This window comes from Prionailurus viverrinus, chromosome B3 (assembly GCF_022837055.1).
Source record: "Prionailurus viverrinus isolate Anna chromosome B3, UM_Priviv_1.0, whole genome shotgun sequence".
Taxonomy (NCBI): domain Eukaryota; kingdom Metazoa; phylum Chordata; class Mammalia; order Carnivora; family Felidae; genus Prionailurus; species Prionailurus viverrinus.
The window spans coordinates 14,960,001-14,976,694 of NC_062566.1; the positions used below are offsets into that span (position 1 = coordinate 14,960,001).

General features: G+C 49.1%; 1 protein-coding gene across 2 annotated transcripts in view; it reads right to left on the reverse strand.

Moving 5' to 3' along the window:
* The window catches only part of PCSK6 (proprotein convertase subtilisin/kexin type 6), a 190,904-nt gene that overhangs the window by 49,796 nt on the left and 124,414 nt on the right, over positions 1-16,694 (reverse strand). For both annotated transcript variants that reach the window (XM_047864230.1, XM_047864229.1), the window contains exons 12-13: positions 11,751-11,939; positions 7,758-7,894 (exon numbers count right to left, since the gene is read on the reverse strand). In XM_047864230.1, the coding sequence (XP_047720186.1) occupies positions 7,758-7,894; positions 11,751-11,939 (326 nt within the window). The remainder of the gene's footprint in view (positions 1-7,757; positions 7,895-11,750; positions 11,940-16,694) is intronic.

The window sequence follows — 16,694 nt, forward strand, 5'->3', positions numbered from 1 at the left end:
GGAATCAGAGGGAAGACTAGAGAGAGAGAGAAAAAAAAATAAATTTTCATCAGGGAGAAAAAGTGAAATTCTCTGCATTCAAGAGAAATGACATAGAAATTTTTAAGACACCATCAATTGTTTCTGCCTGTGTATTACTATGTGAACACCATGTAAAACGAAAACCCATTGGAGCCATGGAATACGATACATGGTGTCCATTAGAGAAGGGGGATTGGAAAGCATGCTTGAATTTTTTTTCCATTTCAGGTTGATGCCTTACAACCCCCCTCACAGGCGAAGACAACGGGAGGCACCCAAGCTCTTCAGGTGGGCTCGTGGTTATAAAGTAAGTGTGAGCCCAGGATGGAAACAAACCACAGCCCTGCTTGGGCTCTCTGTGCCGGGCAAAGAGCCGAAACCGCAGGGGGGAACAGGGTGCAGAGGTGAAGCGTGAAGAAGCAGGCTTCTGTCTCTGCGTGCCCAGCAGATCTGGCATGTTGCCCACAGGCAGTCTCAGTAAGGGTGTGCCCAATGAATGAGAGAAGAAACGAGCAAAGACATCCCTAGTGCTGCTCAGGGCCAAACTCACTTTCAGCTGAGCAGAGCCGTGGGCATCGGAGTGCTTGCAGGAGCCCCAGGTCACGAGGAGGTGGTGGGGCATCCCCGTCCCCGAGGGTACTAAGCAGGATGCCTACCTGAGCAGGGAGGCTGGCCCTGGTGGTGCCGGTGCACGGGCTTTGCCTCGTGCACCAGGTGTGACCACCAATGTGGGCTCTGAGGTGAGGAGGGCAGGATAGGGGGACCCCTATCCTTAGTTACCTGGCCTGGGTCATCACCTTCAATGCAAATCCTCATCAAGATGTGTTCATCCTCATCTGGTAGGAGGAAAGGCAGTGGTGAGGCCAGGTGCCATTATGGACTGAATGCGTGTGTTCCCCAAAATTCATATGTTGGAACTTGACCCCAACGTGATAGTATCAGGTGGTGGGGTGGTAGGGAGGTGATTAGGTCAGGAGGGTGGAGCCCTCATGAATGGGATTAGTGTCCTACCAAAAGTGACCCCAGAAAGTTAGCTTGCTGAGCTTCCGCCGTGCAAGGATATAAAAAGGAGGCGGCTGGGAAGAGACACGTCCCCGGAACCCAACCGTGCTGGCAGCCTGATCTCAGACTTCCCAGCTTCCAGAACTGTGAAGAAAGAACTTCTGTTGTTTATAAGCCACCCGGTCTATGGCACTTTGGTAGAGCACTCTGAATTGACCAAGACATCAGAGATTTGGGGAAAGTGGGAACATGAGGATCCTACCCCAGGCCTGTTCCAAACCAGATGCGGGAGAAGGAAGTGCACACATTTCTCAGAGGACTGGAACTTTCTGCATTCAGGAAGGCCCAAACTTAAAATTTTGAGCATTCCAGATGCAAACATTCTAAAACGCAGCCGTGCTTCTCTGAAAGATGGTCTGCAAGGAGGGACCTCTGCTCTGGCCGCATCATCACCAGCCAGCGCCCTGTCTCAGGCCTTGCAGGCTCTGGATGGTAACTGGGGTGGCCTGCGTAGTGCTCGGCTTGCACACCCACCCTGGATGCCTCAGGGAGCCTACTCTCCCACACCTGGGCCCACACCTGCTTCCCCAGTGAGGGTGCTGAGGTCCTAGCGAGTCCAGATCCGGCACTCAGTAAAGTTCAGTAAAGGTGTGCTCAACACAGGAATGAATGAAAAGCCACTTTTGTAAACACAACACAGCTGTGAATCAGGATGTGCTCTCAATTCCCTTCCTCCCTTGTCTCCCAGAGGAGACTGATCTTGGGAGAAGACACACCCTTCCCCTGGCCCAGGAACTGAAGAGGACAATGAATGAACTCATCAGCTACTCAGTTTCTAAGAAATAGTTTTAAAACGAATGACACAAACCAGGTTCAATCTGACAGGGGTGAGTATTCTTTGAGCTAGCATATTCAGAAGACTCAGTTATTTAATAAGCTGTGGTCTTAGCTGAGATTTTATAGTACTATCGCATAGCACACCATTGAAATGGAGCTGTTTTCTTTTTTCTTTTTTTTTTTTTAAGCAATTATGTAAGTTGCAGAGATTTGAGGGGTATTGAAGTGAACGATACAGAACCCAGCACCTTGCTCCCGAAACAGGGTCTCAGGAGCACTGTAGAGAAATGAGAACAGTGCTGCCCTTTCTGGCCAGCCAGTCTTTGTGTTTGCTGCATTAATCTTGGCACCGAGGCTGGCGGTGACTGGAAAACCAGGGAGGGAAAGACACGTGCTTTGGGATCAATCACACCCTGGGCACCAACGGACAACACCCATAGGCAGCTCCCAGGCCTGCATTTCTCTTGGGCCCCAGAACGCTGCAGTCAGTAGGAAACTTTCGTTAACTGGTGTCACCTTCTATGGCTGAGGTCGCCGACAGACACTGCCAGACTGACCTAAACTTGTAACTGTTGGGGACAGCCCTGCTTTGTTAATAATGCACTTTAAAAAAATTTTTTTTTTATTTTTGAGAGAGAGACAGACACAGCGTGAGAGTGGGAGGGACAGAGAGAGAGAGAGAGAGAGAGAGGGAGACACAGAATCTGAAGCAATATCCAGGCTCCGAGCTGTCAGAGCGGGGCTCAAACCCACAAACTGAGATCATGACCCGAGCCAAAGTTGGACGCTTAACTGACTGAGCCACCCAGGTGCCCCAGAGGATAGCCCTGCTTTGAAAGCCATACTGGTTGAAAGACCCTTCTCATTCTTTTTTTCTCTTCTCCCCTGTACTCTGGAGAGATGCTGTTGGAACCAAGACTGAGTCCACCTGTGCACAGGGAGGAGGCGCTAATGCCTGGATGTGCTGAGCGTGCACAGCCCGGAAAGAGGAACCCATCCTCCTCACACACAGAAAGAGGGGAGGGCAGTAAGGCACCAGTGGCAGGCCACTTGCCTGCTGCTTGTTTCTGCAAAGGCCATCTCAGGAGCGGCACCTCTCTGCAGGGCAAAGCTTGTGTGAATGAACCGCCACGGGAACTGCTCAGGAACGCACAGGCGCTTAGTGTGCCCCGGTCCCCCAAATTCCAATAAGCCACAGAAGGTCAGAGCTAAGAGAGCTTATTCTGTTCCTGTCTCAACCAGCCAAAGATGCAGGTTCTAACCATGCCCAAGGAAGCACATTGGCCTGTTTCAGGACTTACTGTGGGGCCATCCTCGGGAGGTATCCCCTGCATCTCTAAGCCTGTGTCCACTGTAGTATGTAAAGCAGCTGGTCATGTGGTGATCACAAAAGATTCCAACTGTACTCGCTCATTCACCAAACAACCACTGCGCACCTATGATGATCCGCACAGCAGGAGGCACTGGGAACACGGGGAAGCCAGCAGACAAGGTTCCAGAGATCAGGGTGAAAGATGAGGGCAGGGCTGGAGAGTGCTGTGCAGGCAGGAGACAGGGAGCAGAGGCGGTGGGAAGGGGCGTAGGGGGTGCGTGGCGCATAGTTCTGTGCTGGGCACCGAAGCAACCCCACAGCTCAGTACTTGCACTTGCGAGAATCATCATTACGTAGGTAGATTTCCCTCCAGTGCCCACCCCTGCAGGGCGGCAGGGTATCCCCACTCACCCCCTGGGTGCACACTTGTGGCTTTCACTACTAGCTACTTGCCAAATGTGTACTTCCAGCCCAGACCTCCACCCTGGCATCCAGGTACACATCTCTACCTGGATTTGTCACAGGAATCTTCCATGGAACCCCCTGCCCTAAACTAAGCTCCCAATTTTCTCTCCAGCACCCCCTCCCCTGCAGCGTTCCAGATCCAGGAAACTGCGGGTCTGTTCTTGCCCAGAACAAAACCCATCTTCTGGAGTCATCCATGTCCCCTCTCTGCCCTCACAGCCCGTATCTTACCTGTCAGCAGGCCCTCTCAACACGGCTTTGGGAATCTGACCACTCCACTGCCACCACCCTGGTCTGAGTCACCTTCCTCTCCCATCGTGATGACCCCTTAACTGTGCCTCTCCTCTACTCCAACCACAGTTCAGAGTAGTCCGACCAAACTGGCAGGGGTGAACCTAGTAACAGAGAAGTTCACACCGCCTCTCTCCTCTGCCTAAAAGCCCCCAGTGGCTTCCCAATCCTTGCAGTGGCCTACAGCGCCGGGTACAATGTGGTCTTGCAGGATCTCAGGCACCACTGGACACACCACATCAGCACCTGCATGCTGATAAAGCCGCCCGCAGGCAGTGCCGGTCCAGGGGGTGTGGGGATCTCCTAGGTGCCTGCCCATCTTGCCGCCCACCCACCCCTGCAGGAAGAGGATGTCTCCAGCTGGTCCTAAAGAGGACTGGGATGTGGGCAGGCTGGAGAGAGGGGAGGGGTAACCTCAGGCCAGCAGAGCCCCCTCCAGGATGTGGACGTGCCACACGAGCCACTGCTTCAGAGACAGGCAGGTCCTCTATGAGGGCTCAGAGAACATCTAGCTCAGCTCTGTTTCACAGCCCAGGACACTGAGGTCCAGACAGGGATCCTGACTTGCAAAGTTCTTAGAAGTGTAAATAAACATCTACCAGAATCACAATGGTGTGCATGCTCTTCCCCGCGATAGACATGGGCCTCAGCTTCCGACGGACAAGCTGTGCTGTGTGAACACACAGCTCCACAGATTCATCCATCCGGGTGCAAGTGGCAGTGCTGATGGCACAGGAACAACACCTTGTACCCAAGGAGCACGCGATGCTTGTGGCTGCAGCTGACATGAGACGCTGATCCTCGACTTTCAATGGTAGGTCAGTGCACTTTAGGGTTTTAAAAGAGTTCAGGAACTTCTACTTTTAAAATACGTGAATTTCGGGTGCCTGGGTGGTTCAGTGGGTTGAGCATCCGACTCTTGGTTTCGGCTCAGGTCATATTCTCATGGTTCACGGGTTCGAGCCCCCAATCGGGCTCTGTGCTGGCAGCCCAAAGCCTGCTTGGGATTCTCTCTCTCCCTCTCTATGTCCCTCCCCTCATTTCTCTCTCTCTCTCTCTCTCTCTCTCTCTCTTTCTCTCAAAATAAACTTTCAATTTCAAGTGATTTAATTTGAATTTCAAGTGATGTAAAATTTTGCATCTTTGTATTTTTAGACTGTTATAGTAACTTTTTTCAAAATAGTTATTATCCTAAAGGCAGAAAGAAAGTGACTGGGGGCAGGCAGGGTCTTATAGATGATTTGATCATTTAAAGTCAATTTTCGGGGTGCCTGGGTGGCTCAGTCGGTTGGGTGTCTGACTTCGGCTCAGGTCATGATCACACGGTTCGTGAGTTTGAGCCCCACATCAGGCTCTGTGCTGACAGCTCAGGGCCTGGAGTCTGCTTCAGATTCTGTGTCTCCCTCTCTCTCTGCTCCTCCCCTGCTCACATTCTGTCTCTCTCTCAAAAATAAATAAAGATTAAAAAAAAATTTTAAGTCAACTTTCTGGGGGCATCTGGGTGGCTCAGTCAGTTAAGCATTTGTCTTCGTCTCAGGTCATGATCTTGTGACTCGTGAGTTTGAGCCCCGCATCGGGCTCTGTGCTGACAGCTCAGAGCCTGGAGCCTGCTTCAGATTCTGTCTCCCTCTCTGTCTGCCCCTCCCCCTCTTGTTCTCTCTCGATCGTTCTTTCTCTCTCACACACACAAAAAAAATAATAATAAAGTCAATTTTCTGCACGAGGCAAGTCAATGCTCTTCTGTTCTTCCTGGTTAAAAAAAAATTCTCTGAAACTGTGCTTCGTGAAAACTCTGAAAAGGACCAGGGCAGGGGAAGGTTCTAGGGTGATCAAGAAGCAGGCCCCTAGGGACAACAGAACAGTGAAAGCAAACTTCAGGGAACTGTCTCCACAGACAGCATAGTCCCTGTCCCTTTACTACAAATCCCAATCCAACAGAGAGATATGTGAAGACATCAGAGACTGAGGTTGGTGACTATGGCAGAAGACACAATGATTATTCTCATTTTCTCTCCTGGTGTAGCCTTATCACCTCCATCAGTGCCTGGCCCAAAGTAGGAATTCAATACAGATCAGTTCAAGAAATGATTATGACCCAAAAGGAGAGTTAGGAAAGGCTACCATCCCAGAGGAAAAAAAACAATCTGAAAGCAAAAGTAAGAAAACCATTCCATTCACAATAGCATCAAAGAGAACAAAATACTTAGGAACAAATGTCACCAAGGATGTACAAGGCATGTGGGCTGACAGCCACAAAACAATGCTGATAGAAATGAAAGAAGATCGAGATAAGTCAAAATAAATAAATAAATTGTGTTCACGGATGGGAGAACTCAATTTTGTAAAGATGGCAATTCTCCCCAAACTGAACTAGATTCAGTGAAATCTCTATCAAAATTCCAACCACTGGGGCGCCTGGGTGGCTGGGTCGGTTAAGTGTCTGACTTCTGCTCAGGTCATGATCTCTCTGTTCGCGAGTTTGAGCCCCGTGTCAGGCTCTGTGCCAACAGCTCAGAGCCTGGAGCCTGCTTTGGATTCTGGGTCTCCTTCTCTCTCTGCCCCTCCCCCGCTTGTGCTCTGTCTCTCTCTCAAAAATAAATACAAACATTAAAAAAAAACCTGTTACAACTCCATAATAAAAGACAACCCAGTTTTAAAATAAGCAAAAGATATGAATACACATTTCTCCAAAGAAGATAAAAGTGGGCAATAAGCCCACGAAAAGATGCTCAGCATTGTTAGTCATTAGGGGAATTAGTGCAAATCAAAACCGTAATGAGATATACTTCACACCCACTAGGATGTCTATAATAAGAAAATGGATATGATAAAACAAGAGCTGATGATGACAGAGAGAAACTAAAATCCTCATATAGTGATGATAGGAATATAAAATGGTACAGCACTGCAGAGAACAGTTTGATGGTTCTCCAAAAAGTCAAACATAGAATTACTATATAACCCAGCAATTCCATTCTTACGTATACAACCAAGAGAACTGAAAATGTATGCCCACATAAAGACTTACATGTGGATGTTCAAAGCAGCATTATTCCTAACAGTCATTAAGTAGAAAGAACCCAGCTGTCCACCAACTCATGAAAGGATAAACAAAATGTTATAGATGCAATTATTTACACACAATTAAATTGTATTATTCATGAAAGGGCATGAAGTATGATACATACTATAAACATTATGCTAACTGGACACGAAAGGTGACATATTGTGTGATTCCATTTACATGAAACATCCAGAAGAGGCAAATCCATGGATACAGCAAGTAATTTAGGGGTTGCTGGGGGCTGGGAGAACGGGGAGTGTCTCCTTAGTGGATATGGGGTATCCCTTTGGGGTGATGACAAAGTTCTGGATTTAGTTAAGCAGTAAGTTGTACAAGACTGTGAATGTACTGAAGGCCATTTAGTTACACATTTTATTTATTTTTTTAATGTGTATTTATTTTTGAGAGAGAAGGAGAGACAGAGCGTGAGCAGGGGAGGGACAGAGAGAGGGAGACACAGATCCCAAGCAGGCTCCAGGCTCTGAGCTGTCAGCACAGAGCCTGACGTGGAGCTTGAACTCACGAACCGTGAGATCATCACCTGAGCCCACGTCGGATGCTTAACTGACTGAGCCACCCAGGCTCCCCTAGTTACACACTTTAAAAGGATTTAAATGGTGAATTTTACCTCCATAAAAAAAAAAGAAGAAGAAGAAAAAGAAAAGAAAAGAAAGAATTATGAGAGACACAAGTTAAATAAAAGTCTGAGTTAACAAAAAGGTAGAAATAACAAAAGTGGTCTGGAAATTCCTGAGAACCACTGACCTTGCTTCTCGGGGTTGCGGACCTGGGACGGCATGTCTTGGATTTCCAAGGTCCATTCCCCCTCGGCCTTTTCTCCCCAGCAGTGCACGGTCATGAATTCCCAGTTTGTAAACCCTTCATTGGAATGATCCAGCAATCTGCAATTGGAGACTCGGGGTGAGAACACGAGGATCTGGAAAGGAGGGGGTGGGGCAGGCCGAGGAGGGCTCTCTCCCAGCTCAGAATTACTTAGGTGACAGTACTATTCAGCTGAGTGGCACCTCCAGGGCAGCAGGTGTGAGAACGGAAGGAAAAAGAGCCTGGCCCTCAGCACAGGCGCAGGTGCAGGTACAATGGTGACCGCTTTCAAACCCTTGCATTATGACACAGCCCTGGACAGCAGCTTCACCTTCATTATCCCATCGGGTCCCCTGAACATTCTGAGAGGCAGGCAGGCTGGCAGGACTTACAGGTGCCCAACATGAGACGGACTCAGCCAGCGATGGGCTCTTCCTGCCATCCTAGTTTGCCGATGGAGAGATCCCAAGGGTAGTGATTCATGGCAGGTCCAACGGCCAGGAACCAGCTGAGCTGGGACTCACCCAATGGCTTTCGGACTCCTGTCTTTGTTCTTTCCAGCACAGGGAGGTGTGTAAGAGGTTACCAAAGAAGGTCCTCAAACCCCCCACCCCCCACCCCATGTTCCTTCAGGTGTTTGGTTCCTTCCTACCCTTTCCCTCCTACAGAGGATCTGGACCAATGCCTGGGTGCACAAAGGCAGAAAGAGGCTAGGCCACATGATTCTTTGACTTAAGTACCAAGGGCATCACAGAGGAAACCTTTCTAAAATGCTGGCTTATGGAACGAATGAAACCTTCACATCTGTCATGGACCCAGCTCTTACGTGCTGTTCTCCAGGAGATACAAAGAAGGAAAAACGTGCAACTCTCCAGGGCTTAACAGGCTTCAACAGGTGCATTTGGAAGAGATGACATAAGGGGCCTGGTTGTTCTCCAGTGTGGGTGGGAGGCACCCCTGGGTGCAGCACGGGGAGGCACAGGAGCTCCCGCCCCTCAGCCAGCCTCCCCTTGTAGGTTCTGATGAGCCTCCCTTGGTCCTTTGCTACCCCAAGGTCCTTCTGGACTTCAACCCAGATCCATTTCCTCTTCTTTGACTTGAGCAGGAAACAGGAAGCAAGTTATGGGCACCCTCTTTCTTCCCACACCCTGTGCCCTGCTTAGTCTCCTCTCCTTGGAAGAAACAATCTCAGGTTCTTCTCCCTTACTCTTCCTTCCCAGTCTAATTTTCTAGCTCTATTGTGGAACACTGTCTTTACCCAAGAGCTCTTTATTTGTCATCAGAAGTTCAGATACATATTTGGTGTGATGTAAGACTGGATGCCTGATTTGGGTATTCTCCAAACATCCAACGAATGTATAAAAACCTTTATCGGAAGAATGTTCTTCGCTTGGCCAATAGTGAGGGGGAGGGCCACACCCTGTACGTTCTTCTAAGAAACTGCAAAGGTCAAGGCTGATTTTCACACACGATGCCAAACTGAACCCGACATGCCTGGACAGAACAAAGACAAACTGTCTTCTAAGGGCTGAAATACTTAACGAAATGTCAACTTAACTCTTGGTGAAAAAAAATCTGGCAACCTGAAAAAGCTGCCGTATTGAGCAAGATGCGAAATAAAGTAGAAGTAATAGATCGCCCCAATACAAACTCTTGATATAATCACAAAATCTGTGCCTTGGAAAAAAACAAATTCCCAAGACTCAGATGACTGCCAAATGGCCTCAAGGCAGGTTTCAAGTGCTTGATGGCACAGGTACAGCACCTCCTAGCTAATGGGTAGTCTTGAAGTGAATGAACTTGGCAGGACCCGCTCTTTCCCATCTGAGGGGCACACACTGGGCTTGAACAGGACGGAGGTTAGAAGGGGAGGAGATAAGAGTGCACAGAGGCCAGGCGGTGGGGATGCTGGGGCGCTGGAAGGTTCTTCCAGGTCAGGTGGATGTAAGCAGGACAGGGAGGGAGGCCAGCTGCATGTGCCGGGCATTTTCATCTACATCATCAGCATCCAGTGCTTGTAGCATTCTGGATTGTGATGGGAGTGAAATGATATTTCTAGAGGTGAGGGATAAAGGGAGGAGAAATGGGTGACTCCTGGGTGCCCAGCCAGGAGGTGAAGGAGCAGGGTATAATCTCATGTCTCTGGGCCCACAGCCCATCTCGGCGTGGGTCCTCGCAGGTCACTGCTGCCCTGCTGGCCTCTGACCTGCCACCCCAACCCCTAAGCCTCACTGTGGCTCTTGGTCAACCCAGGTCACCATTTGGTGCCTGGATCCAGTTCCTGCCTCGAAGTCAGGCCTCACCACCTTGGATGCCTCCTGGTGTGCAGCATGGAGCAAAGGGGGCTCTAGGGAGGTGACTTCATGAGAGCCCAGAGAAGTGGAGCCTGTGCCTGGCCTCCGTGCTACTGTAAGGACGGGGACCTAAGGTGCCTTGAAGTGGCCCCGCCCATCCGCCCAGCTCCAGTCTGGTGTTTGAACAGGGAATGATGGCCCTTATCAGAGAACTTCAATGTTTCAAGGAATGCTAGAAATTTGGACTTTTAGATGAAATCTCTGAAAGTTCCAGTAATAATAATAATAACTCTGGTTGCAAAATAGCATAAATAAAGCGCTGGCTTGCCAGCTGGCACTCTCAAACTGCTCACAGCCTTGCTGGTCTCTCAAGGGCAGAGGCAGAGTGTGGCCCAGGCCTACCTTCAGGAGGGAGAGATGCCCCCTGTCGCTCTCGTTCTACGAGGGTGGAACCTAACCTGGTGGGGACTGAGTCTGATGGCCAAGCCCTTGGAACCCATGAAGCCAGGATCTGGTCTCAGGGCTGGTTCCAGAGGACAAACTCCCCACTCCTTCAGACAACTGGCTGGCAAGAGCATTCAGCCTTTCATCTCTGCAGGCAATCTCTCTGTCTTATGCAAAGTAGGGGTGGGGTGGAAGGGGGCTAAGAGAAATGGCAACTCCTACCTGGTCCTGAATGGAGGCCTTCACTCAACCCCCATTTTCTGAATCCTACAGCCCAAATATGGCTGCAGCCCCAGGCAGGGAACCCAAATGGGTCATGTGGGCCCAGTGTGGGCAAGCAGGCAGTGGGGCCACGGCCCAGGGGACAGGTAGTGGCAGGGTGCTTCCTGAGGTGGGGGGGGGGGGGGGAGGGGACACACAGTTGCCAGCTGTTTTTCAAGAGAAGCTGGAAGTGCTGGTTTGTCCTGAAACCTTTCTTTTTCCCTCTGCCTCTTAGCTAGAAGGGGCTGGAAGGAAGCCCCAGTCCCCCTTGCCCCCTCCCCCAACCTCCCATTAATCCCCTCACTCCAGTTACCTGCAAGCAACACAAATGCATCAAAGTACTTCTTTCATGTTTCTGACTTTGTGGAATAAATGGCTCCATGGCTCTCCACAAAGCCTATGTGAGACCCCAGAGTTCAGAGGCTGTTTATTGGTCCTGAGTGGGACCCTCTCAGGCACATGGGTGAGAAGGCTGTAGAGGGCAGCCACCGAGCGCCCCAAGTAAGCCAGTCTCCCATGGAGCAGAGCCTCCTGCCCACACAAGTTCAAGAGCACACCCCACAACTGGAGAACCGTGCAGAAGCTTCAGCGGGCAAAGCAGTCCTTCCCTAATACAAGCTTTTACTCCAGATGCCGAGTGAATGTGAGAAAAATGATCTCTGGTGCACTTTGAAGAGCAATTAAGTCATAGCCAGAATTCCATAAATCTCTCCAAACCCTTATCTCTCCTGCCTGGAAACAAAAGTTTTCCAGGAAGGACGGTTTTGAAGGCCAGGTTTCAGGTTGGCGGGGTATACATCTGAGTATCTCTAAGAGGAAGCTGGAAGAACCAACCTGCCCTGGGGAGGAGGGCCCTGCAGGGACACTGTGACCTGGGGCTGGATAGGCCCTCCTGACAATCCCCAGCCTTTGTCCCATTAGGCCAGCCTGGCCTTACCTCTTTGCCAAGAGTTGAGACTTGGTTCCTGAGGGAGAAATGAGGTGGATCTGGAGGTCTCCCCTGCGTGGGTGAGAAATAGAGATGCGAGCCACCACATGCTCCAGGTAACCCACACGCTGGTCTGAGTGGTCCGCACAGGCAGTGGTCAGGGCGGTGGTCCGAAGCGTCTGCACCACAGGGATGCTCCTGGGAAAGGAGGGAGGGACTCAGGACGTGACACCAGAAGCTCCAAGTCTCGAGTGAGGGCCATGGACTCAGATCTTCCCAGGAACTCCCAGGGAGGAGAGCTCTAGCCCCTCGTGGATGTCCCACTCTTGGGTGTTCCCAGTGGAGCTATCTTGCTGGCCCAGAAGATGTTTGCTGTCCTGGAATTTGCTTAGAGACATAAAGAATGGCTTCTCATACAGACCCAGTGATCGGCCCCCTCAGTGCCCACAAGCTGGCTTCTCTCTAAGTAGCCTTTGGCCACCTCATTTCCTCAACTGCTGGGGTAAGCCAGGCTTTAGAACGACACTACTTTGTTTCAAAGACCAGCCTTGATAATATAAGTCACCATGCTGACTAATAACAGCAAACATTTCCGGATCTGACTGCATGCCAGAAGCTAGACATGGCACTGAGAATTTACAAGGATTAATCCATTAAATCCAGAAAGAGGTCAAGGATCATGCTGAAGGTCACACAGCTACTGAGGAGCAGAGCTGGGATGTGAGGCCGGAGTTCACTGCTCCCACCTCTGTTCCACACTGTTCCGCAAGGATGCTGTGTGGACCCACACTTGTGTTTAAGACACTGGGGATGAGGAGATATGGTCAAGGCACCATATGGGGACACTGGGGATGAGGAGATATGGTCAAGGGCTGGAATTGTGCTCTTGTGCTAACTGCACTGGTCAAGGCCGTAGTGACTGGACCAGAGTCATGGAAGATGGACAGGAACTGGTCCAGTCCCTACTGCTGTGCATGGAGACTGGGGGCCTCTCCCTCCCCTGTCCTCTAATAGGAATGGATGACAGTTCTCTTTATGAAGTCAGGGAAGTTTTGCCATATGGGATGGGATCTGAGGACAAGCATCAAACCCCAATCATTCATGGCTTATTTCCACCAGAATCTTCTAAGACTCCCCAGAGGAGGCAGACACAAAGCTCGCACCTGCACGTGCCCTGCCACATCCAGGCCAGGCGCTCCCGTCCATTCTGGGCTACCACGGTTGACCCCACCGCCCCCACCACTTGTAAACTGAGGAAAGATCTCCTGCCACCCAGCAGCACATTAATAATCCCCAGTGCTCAGCCAAGCTCCGTCTATTAAGGGGAGCGCTTTTCTCATTACACCCCGACTTTCCGCTCAGGAGGGGAGGCTCGCAGCGTAGTCTCAGCATCTCTCAGGAATTACATCGCTTGGCTCTACAGGGCCTGAGTCATAAAAAACAATCAAAACAGTTATAAACAGTGATGTAATTCCCTCAGAGACTCTGTAAATATTTGAAAACATGATTTGCATGCATCATAAATTGATTTAGAGATGCTGACTTCTTTCACTGCCTTCTCCCAAATTTTCCTGTCTGTGTTTACAGGTCAGCAAGCCCCCCGCTGTGCCAGATGCAGAGCCTTTCCTGGGCCCAAGAGGAAGGTCAAGCTAAAGCAGAAACAAAAGCCATAAGAAAGTTTAAAAACCTGCGCTATCCCTCCAACCTTTGGCCATTCAGGAGATAGAATGATCACTCCGACCTAGAAATAGACCTGAAATCCCACCAGGGAATTCCTTTTTTTTTTTTTTTTTAATGTTTTATTTATTTTTGAAAGAGAGAGCGCAAATGGGGGAGGGGCAGAGAGAGACGGGGACAGAGGATCCAAAGCAGGCTCCATGCTGACAGCAGAGAGCCTGAAGCCAGGCTCAAACTCATGAGATCATGAGTGAGATCATGACCTGAGCCGAATGAAGTCTGATGCTCAACCGAGCCACCCAGGCACCTGCCCACTGAGGCATTCTTAATCCTAAAGATAAGGCATAGGATTTCAGAGAACAGGAAGGGGTATAAGATATGGCAAACAGACCCCACCCTCACCTGCCCACTTCCCCTGTGCCCCAGCCACAGTGTTGACATCTAGAGAAAAACAACAACAAAACAACAACAACAACAACAAAAACCATCTCAAGTAGTGTTAAATAGTGAGATTATGAAAGCTTCTTGCATTTGACACTTTTATTCTTGCCACTGGACTCTAGCTGCTAGGCCACCCCAGAGGTCAGAAAGCTTGGTTGCTCTAATGCCCAGAGGCCACCTTGCCCTTGCCTGCAGGGTGGCTGGCTGGGGGTGGGCAGCCCACAACTCCTTTCTTTGGAAATTAAAACCCAGTCTGATTAGATTTTCAAACTTAAGACATTACCCCCCGCCTAGGGGGGCAAGGAGTCCCTTTCTCTGGGGAACAAGGCTAATTATAACAGTTTGTATGAACCCACACTGTCACAGGCCACCAGACCTCCTCATTTCTGCAAGTTCTAGGGAAGGGTGGGGAGCCCAGGACATCCACTCAAAGACAACGAGGCATTACCCTCCTTACTTGAAGTTAACCTTCCCCACCTTTTATTGTTCCTGTTGGAACAAATAACCTAATATTCCAAATCAGGGGCTTTTACATTTCCTATAAAGAGAAGGGAGGTGAGGGGGAGGCTTTAAAATGTTTCAGGATAGTCAAGTTGAAGTTTTTCTGTATTTCAGATAGAAACTCCAAGTAGAAATGGGGAAGCTGAAAATCAAAAGCCATCACTCTGTAAGAATTAACTCCTATGCAGAAGGCGAAATCATTGATGGGTAGAAAAAAGGAAGTTATTCCCCATCGTACAGTTATTTCAAAGATAACACAGAAAATGCAAGTGGACTGCAAAGCTGTGTATTTTTTAGTTTAAACGGTGCGAGGGCGTTATCTTTGTCACACGAACACAGCTAAATTGTATTTTAACCATGAAAACTGATTTAGAAAGGTCTTAAAGTTCCCAAGATAACTAAAAACGTCCCACTGTGATTAAATTCTGTAATTGTTGTCTGTGTATGCAAGGCCATCTCCCAAGGGCCCTAAAGGAACCCAAGGAGTTAAAAAATCCCACGAGACCTAGCTCCAGACCTAGCGATAGATATTTAAACTATGGAGACTGTCCTACTTTGAAAAGATCTCTGAGGACAGACTTGTCACTTCCTGTTGAACCACATTTCAGACTTAATTACTGATACTCCAGATGTTCTCCTTTTATCCTAAAGTCTCGTGAACAGCTCCCTTCTCTTGAGGTTGGAGCAGTCTTGACAATAACTTCCTAGTACCTCCTGACCTTTGACCTCTGAACTTGTCTCCAGTGTATAATAGCATCTAACATCTTGTAAATGTGTAGAAACAAGATCCGCTTTAATAAATTCAAGGCACTCACCAAATCACAATGCTTAGACTCCGATAGCATCACAGTAAAATTCAGAGCCAAAGATAAACATTTTCAAGTATGGGTTTTCCCTGCTGTCTGAAAGTAGAGTGTTCCTATGAAACCTTTCTCAAGCTGAGAGCAAAGGCACTGAGCAAAGAAGCAATTACCATTAATTTATATGGGAAAAACATGTGAGGACTCCCAGACTCCCCACCCCATCCACCCCCAAATCACCTCTCTTAGGTTTTTCTGATACCTTAAGAAATGTCCTGCTAATGGATGCACAAAATAAATGGAGACAAAGCACAGATGCTCACAGATACAGTTCGAAGCTGTGGCTGCTTGATGCTGAGATGCTGGGTGTAGTTCCCCGGGGAAGGAGTTTGGGGGCACCTCTATTGCTGCTTAGGGTGTGCAATGACTTTCTAGCAGCTCACTGCAAAACCAATATTGAATGCTATTTTTGCTTTCTGCCCTTTCTTTGGGAAAAGCAGAAATCCTCTGCATATTTCTTCCAGGTCTAAGACTTTCATAAAAGCCAAGTGGTGCAAGGTGAACTTTTGAAAAGTGGGGGATACCTACACACCAAATGGCCAGGGAAAGCAAGGAGAAGGGGAGGTTGGTAGCTACCAGTGGAAACCCTGCATTGTTCTACTTGTCTTTCTGCCCTGGCTGGGAACATACTACAAGCTAGTATGTCTTTCTTTTTTCTTTTCTTTTCTTTTCTTTTCTTTTCCTCTCTTTTTTTTCTTCTTTCCTTTTTTTCCTCTTCTTTTTCTTTCTTCCTTTTTTCTTTTTTAAATGTTGTTTTTTTAAGTTTATTTATTTTTGAGAAAGAGAGAGAGAGAGAAAGAGAATGAGTGGGGGAGGGACAGAGAGAGGGAGAAAGAGAAGTCCACTGTCAGTACAGAGCTGGACACCAGGCTCGATCTCATGAACAGTAAGATCATGGCCCGAGCTGAAACCAAGAGTAGGATGCTTAATCGACTGAGCCACCCAGGTGTCCCCAAGCCAATATTTCTAACTCCCACCTTGAAGACCTCTCTCCAGCTCAGCTACAAGGGCAGATCTGTGCTCTGGTGCAGAGCATTTCCAGAGCAATGCTGCCTTACCAAGCTGCAGGGCTGGAGGCGGGGTGGGCAAAGCGAGCTGGGCCCAGCTCCTCACTAGACAATTCTGAGATCATGCTGAGTGGGAGACCTACCAGAATCGGAAGGCAGACTGGTCCTTCCCCGTGTTGTATTTGGAATCTGTCTTGGGCTGACGACCATTACAATGGAAGGTCAACCAGGAGCACCTGGATGGCTCAGTCAGTTGAGTGTCTGACTTTGGCTCAGGTCATGGTCTCAGGGTTCATGAGTTTGAGCCCCTCATCAGGCTGGCTGCTGTCAGCGTGAAACCTGCTTGAGATTCTCTGTGCCTCCCACCCCCCTACCCCTCCCCTGCTTTGACTTTCGCACACACTCTTTCTCTTTCTCTCTCAAAAAAAAAAAGGAAGGTCAACCAGTAACCCTTTCACAGACCTTCT